Raw genomic sequence first — 6,473 nt, 5'->3', positions numbered from 1 at the left:
TGGAATGACAAATAGCAAGACTTGCATTGGCTACTAAGAAAGTTAGTAGCCGGTAGTCAACTGGTTAATGTGTATGCTCCGACTTCCATTTCTGAACGGATGTTTTTTTCAATAGTTTATATAAACTTTTTCCGGCTGATACTAATTTAGTATTTTGTCTTTTGTGATGCTGATATTAGTGTTAATGGGGAATACATATCCAGGGGAAGATGGTTTACCTTTGAATTTTATAGGTATTTTTTACCTTACTTTATTGATGATTTTGTGAGGGTTTTGGGTGAGATTTTCTCACGCAGTTTTTTACTTGACAGCATGAAGCGTGTAATTTTGATCCTGATTCCAAAGGAAGAAGATAGGCGGTTTCCAGAAAACTATCGTCCGATAACCTTACTTAATTGTGATTACAAGAATTTGACTAAAATATTAGCGACTCGATTATCTCGGGTCATAGCGAGTCTCGTGTCACAGGACCAGACTAGTTATGTTCCTGTTAGGGATGTGTTTGAGGTGCCCCTCCTTTTGAAATTTTTAATGGACTACTTGGAGCGAACACAAAGAGGTGTGATTTAACTAAAGATTGATCAAATGAAGGCTTTTGATCTTGTTGAGTACGATTACTTATTTCTATTGCTTCCGCGTTGTGGCTTTGGGGTCAATTTCCTGCGGTGGCTGAAACTTTTTTATTCCGTTATTTCTAGTATTATTAAATATAATGGTTATTCTACTGACACTATCAATATTACTCGAGGGGTGTCCTCTGTCGGCAATATTATACATTCTTTGTGCAAAAACCTTTACATTATATTGTTACGCCTCCAGTCGTTAGTTAATTTTCCGTAAATTCTTTCCGACGAAACTTTAGCAACACAAGTCTTTTCTTAACTAAAACTGGTTTATTCTTTCCGAATACAACTTTACGATACACTTAATTTCAACAGTCGCGCTATAACAAACGCTATAACAACGAACGTCTCACGTGCTCAACTTCAACAATACTCAGTTCAATTACACACTCTCTGACTACAGTTCAATTACTCATTACACTGTTCTCCCGTCACGTTGTGAACGTCTTATATATATATACCAGACTACCCCCAATCTAGTAGTCTCCCGACAATTCACGAAGGAACAGGATATTTCTAGAAGGAGGTGGCGTGATACTTGTCACGTGACCTCGCTGACGCAACAATATTATTTCCCTTCATTCTAGTCCTAAACAGTTTTATGGCCTTGATGCTAAACGTATCACCGTCGTTTCTTTCATTCCTAACCTTTTCTACTGTTTTGTTGCTAAATCTATCAGCTTTGTGTTTTCTAGTCTTAACTTTCTCTATTGTCTTGTTCTTAAATGTATAAGTTTTGTATCTTCTAAGGCTTAATTTTATCTGTTGTTTTGTTGCTAAATCTATCAACTTTATGTCGCCTAGTCTTAACTTTCTATATTTTTTGTTGCTAAATGTATCAACTTTATGTCGCCTAGTCTTAACTTTCTATATTTTTTGTTGCTAAATCTATCAACTTTATGTCGCCTAGTCTTAACTTTCTATATTTTTTGTTGCTAAATCTATCAACTTTATGTCGCCTAGTCTTACCATTCTCTACCTTTATGTTGCTAGACGTATCACTATCAGCCTTGTTTCTTTTAGTCCTAACTATATCTAACGTTTTGTTTCAGTGTCGAAAACCAGCGACAAACACGTCACTTTGGGCGGTCCAGTAACCCAGAATGGAATCAGACGATGGTTTACCCTAACACCACCACTGAAGCACTCAGGGAAAAGTTCCTAGAAATTAGTGTATGGAATTACGATAATTATAAACCCAGTGAATTTCTCGGAGAAGTAATCCTTGATCTGGCAAGTAGGTGTGCATAAATCTGCGCTGCTTGTAAGAAACATTGATAACGAGATTAAGCACTGATATCGACATTAAACTTTGATAACGAGAGTAGTAATGACAATAAGCTCATATATAAATGTACTTATAGAGAACAGTCAATTTTATAGGAAATTATGTCTGTCTTAATTTCAATACAGTTAATTGTTATGTTAGACCAACTCTGTTTTTAAGACGGAGAATACTTTATAATGTCCTCGTAGATTAAATCAAAAGTTTAACCTTCTCAGCGTTTCGAATAAACGTATATGATTTTAAGGGTTAAAACTTTACTCTACAATAGCCTCGAAAATGTGACACAACAACGTAATTATTGCGATCTGTCTTCATGTTTCTTTTTAACAATACGTTTTAGTTGCGAATTTAAATGAAGAAATAATGCCCTAACTGTTATGACAACTAAGCCTAATCAAACATCTCCGAGTATTTGGATTAATGAAATAACGACGCTTAAAATGATAAATTCTGTTTCTACAATTCATCAGATTCACAATGTCAGTAGAAAGAACTTACCGGCAGTCTAAATATTTATGGATGGCTAATTTGATTGTCTTACATTATAAATCAGTAAGACAGTTCTTGTACTACTAGCCCTGATAAATCTGCAATAGTGAAACTTTGATTGAAATAAAAACTATTTTATTATTATTGTTACGACAGCGGAAGTCACGCGATGCTGGGAGCATGCGCGCTGGAGTTTCTGGAAGGACCATGAATTTTCCTGGCAGCTCTAGTTTGTTCGAGGCGCCATCTTTTTAGTATATAGGCCTGGCGAGAAAAACGAGCGCGGGGGCATAGATTGAATAGATATGCAGATAGATCGAAGAGATAGATAACTGAGTCAAGTGAACAGTAGTAAGTAAAGTGTGTGAATCACTGTGATTTGTAGCGTGTGTCATAAAGGTTGTTAAGTTTAAAATGACTGTGGAAATTCTGTGTATTACAAAGTTGTATCGAGAAAGAATAAACTAGTTTTAATTAAGAAAGGACTTGTATCGCCGAAGTTCTTCGGAAAGAATTTATACCGGAAATTAACAAACGAGCAGATACGTAACATTATTATTTTTTGGAGAGTAAAGTTCGCGCACCACGTCGTTAGGCTAAAGTAACAAACATCTATACTTGACGCGCACTAATTTGATGTGTAAAATACTGTTCTTTAGGCTTAGTTGAAGTAAGGGAAGTGTATAGTAAGAGACCAGTTTAGTAGAAACAAATTAGACAGCAGCAAGTTAGCTTAGGAAATGACTTATATTGCTTCAAACAACAGTTACTGTGCATGTGAAACTAAAGGCCCTTGTTAAAGAAACGAAAGTTAGTTACTTATTAACATGGGGTCACAGGACTCCAAAGTATTTTTTCAGTGGAACTGTACTTAATAATATACTTGTTACGTATCCGCTTGTTTGTTAATTTCCGGTAGAAATTCTTTCCGAAGAACTTCAGCAATACAAGTCTTTTCTTGATTAAAACTAGTTTATTCTTTCTCGATACAAACTTTGTAATACACAGAATTTCCATAGTCAATACGTTCCTCATCACTTTAAACTTAACGATTTTTTTATAAACACACGCTATAATTCACAGCGATTCACACACTTTATTTACCGTCACTACTGTTAGCTTCTTTAATTACCTATCTATCCGATCCCACTGGTTTTTCTCGCCAGGCTTATATACTAAAAAAAGAAGGCTTCATGAACAAACTCGGTCTTCCCTGATAATTCATGATCCTTCGAGAAACTCCAGCGCGCATGCTCCCAGCGTCGCGTGACTTCCGCTGTCGTAACATACTTATAAGTATATTATTATATTCAAACGCTTAAACTAAGGTATGAGAATACAAAAAAGAACGATCAGTTATTACTACCAGTATAAAACCGTATGGCTTCATATAGACTTCGGAGTAGTAGTTAAAGGTTAAACATAAATAAACTTTTTCTTAAAAAATAAAACTTATCAGCTTTAAAATGTTTCATTGAATTAAATTAGATAGTAAAATATCATATTGGTAGGCATATTCTACAACCTCTAAGTTTATACACGGAAAAATGAGTTCAAAACTGTTAGGTTTAAGAATGATCTAATAGTTCACAAGATACTACAAAATCAATGACATCCCTAGAAATGTCCGAAAACTGGGCTTCAGGTAAAAGCTAAACGGACGAGAAGTGACTTTACTAGCTTTACTGGACGTTTTAATAAAGTTTTATAACATATAGACACAATGTCGGATTTTGGTTTCAGATGAATCCTTGATCGACGAGCGAGCAAGATGGTATAAACTGCACAGTCATGACAAGAATCGTTATCCACGTGACCCATCTGGGAAAACGCGAAATATCCTCGAAAAAAACGGAGCTGGCCGTAAGATGACGCGTTTGAACTATGCCAACGGTGAAGTTAAATTTGTAAGTCAATTTCTTTACCAGTGCATATATTTTGCTTAAATTTTCGAAGCAAGATGAAATACAAGTATTATTATAACATAATTTATTGTTATCACTACTTATCTAAAGCTTCCAAATAAATTATTTATTACCTAACTTACACTCAATTATAAGTTAATGCATAAGTCATTCTTCTCAGTCCTCAATTCAATTTGGCATGGTAATATCAGAAGGCTTAATGCATATGATGTAATAGATGTTAGTCCTCGTTGAAGTTCGCTGATTTTAGCAAATAACATGTTGTACGTTAGGCCTATTGAAATATACATTACTTTGGGTTTCTAACACACTGTACGTTAGGCTACAGTAGGAAAAATCTACAGTTGAAGACCAGTAATTTAACATGTAAAATACTGTACGTTAGGCTACACTAAGAAAACTCTGCAATTGAAGACCAGTAATTTAACATGTAAAATACTGTTCGGTTCGTTAGGCTGATCTGAAGTAAACTGATTATTCAACGTATTATCAAATATAACATTTTATCTTATTTTAGCTTTTGGAGAGAAATGTTACAATTAAAAACAAAGGTTATTTTATATTGAAAATATTAAATACTATTTAGAGTTCTTACATTTCTATAAAATTGCTACACAATTAATAACTTGTTTTGGGGTTTTCTCTCTTGTTTGGTAAAGTATAACCGTATAGAAAGGTTGGGTCCAGCAGTTATTTTTAATTCTAGTTTTCCTCTGTTGCTTTTATACATCATTTAGTCATGCTCTAAAAAGTTGATTGCTATTAGTTCTTGTGCTAACTAGATAAATAAAATACTTCTATAACTGTTTAATAATTAAACCTATAAAATAACAAATTAGAAGTAAATCACGCCTCCAACCGTCCATTTGCTTCGTCAATTTTACAGCATCCCGATCACCACCAAAAGTTCCATAAACTTTATCATCGTAAATCGGTGGCATCAACAGAATCTACAAAGGGTATGAAAAAGATTTTGTTTCTGTCTGTCTGATGTGAAGGTGTTGCACAGTGTAACGAGTATTGTTCTGTGTCTGTGAAACTCTCGTGGGCTTTGCCAAACTGCGCATGCTTGTCTCTGAATTATTATTTTCTTGTTGTGCCAGCTAAAAAAATTTTTGTAATAAAAGTAGGATCAGTAGAAATAGCAGTGTCGCCCTTACAACAATTATTTTGTGTTGTTGTTGTTGTTTTACGTTTTTATGAGATTTCAATAAGTTGAGTGAAGTTTGAAGTAAAGTTACGTATATTCTTCAAAAATAAAAAAAAAAAATTAGGTGGGCGTAGCCAAGTGGTTAGCGTGCTAGGCGTGTAAACTTGAAGATCAAGCGCTGGTGGTCCATTGAGGTGAAAAACGCGCTCCTCACTTTAGGGTCGTATATGCGCTATAAGAATTTCATATGCTATTAATGTTTACAACCCGATAACAAATATGCTGAACTTTTTGTTATTGGTTGTTTTATTTCTAATTTGGCTATTGCATATCAAGATATACATACACTACAGTGTAACAGTTAAATATTATTCAACGTTATTTGTATTTTTTACCATAAGAAACACCGTTTCTATCCATGTTACCTTATATAATATATTATTTACATTTACACCATGTCAAAGATGAAGGTATAATTAGAGTAAAAACAACTTCAAACCAGATGGCAATAAAGGAAATGAAGTTAGTGGAAGTAGAAGAAATAAATCAAATGTTGCCTGAGAGAAAAGTGTTCTTTCCTAATTCTATAGATCTGGCGTGGACTAAGGGTTAGCGTGCCGGACTTTGAGGCCATAGGTGCATGATAAGATACTTTCTGGTACTATGTGAGTTGGAGTTTAGTGGTAACCTTGGGACTTTCTGGTACTATGTGAGTTGGGGTTTAGTGGTAACATTGCGACTTTCTGGTATCATATGAGTTGGAGTTTAGTGGTAACCTTGCGACTTTCTGGTACTATGTGAGTTGGGGTTTAGTGGTAACCTTGGGACTTTCTGGTACCATGTGAGTTGGAGTTTTGTGGTAGCTTTGGGACTTTCTGGTACTATGTGAGTTGGAGTTTTGTGGTAACCTTGGGACTTTCTGGTACTGTGTGAGTCGGAGTTTAGTGGTAACCTTGGGACTTTCTGGTACTATGTGAGTTGGAGTTTAGTGGTAACCT

At 34.9% G+C, this 6,473-nt stretch overlaps 2 protein-coding genes across 2 annotated transcripts in view; both read left to right on the top strand.

The window, feature by feature from the left end:
• LOC111089260 overlaps positions 1–1,379 on the top strand; it is a gene marked incomplete at its 5' end in the record, with an annotated part of 25,929 nt that extends 24,550 nt beyond the window's left edge. The window contains one exon of the mRNA XM_022401424.1: positions 1,374–1,379. Coding sequence (XP_022257132.1) covers positions 1,374–1,379 — 6 coding nt within the window. The remainder of the gene's footprint in view (positions 1–1,373) is intronic.
• Positions 1,380–1,679: 300 nt separating this feature from the next.
• LOC111089261 (protein piccolo-like) overlaps positions 1,680–6,473 on the top strand; it is a 7,181-nt gene continuing 2,387 nt past the window's right edge. Inside the window, exons 1-3 of the mRNA XM_022401425.1 lie at positions 1,680–1,860; positions 4,144–4,307; positions 5,212–5,284. Coding sequence (XP_022257133.1) covers positions 1,740–1,860; positions 4,144–4,307; positions 5,212–5,284 — 358 coding nt within the window. The 5' untranslated portion in view covers positions 1,680–1,739. The remainder of the gene's footprint in view (positions 1,861–4,143; positions 4,308–5,211; positions 5,285–6,473) is intronic.

This window comes from Limulus polyphemus, unplaced genomic scaffold (assembly GCF_000517525.1).
Source record: "Limulus polyphemus unplaced genomic scaffold, Limulus_polyphemus-2.1.2 Scaffold5699, whole genome shotgun sequence".
NCBI classification, from domain to species: Eukaryota; Metazoa; Arthropoda; class Merostomata; order Xiphosura; family Limulidae; genus Limulus; species Limulus polyphemus.
The sequence above is the reverse complement of the archived record's forward strand: the minus strand, read 5'-3'. Positions and strand labels throughout refer to the sequence as shown.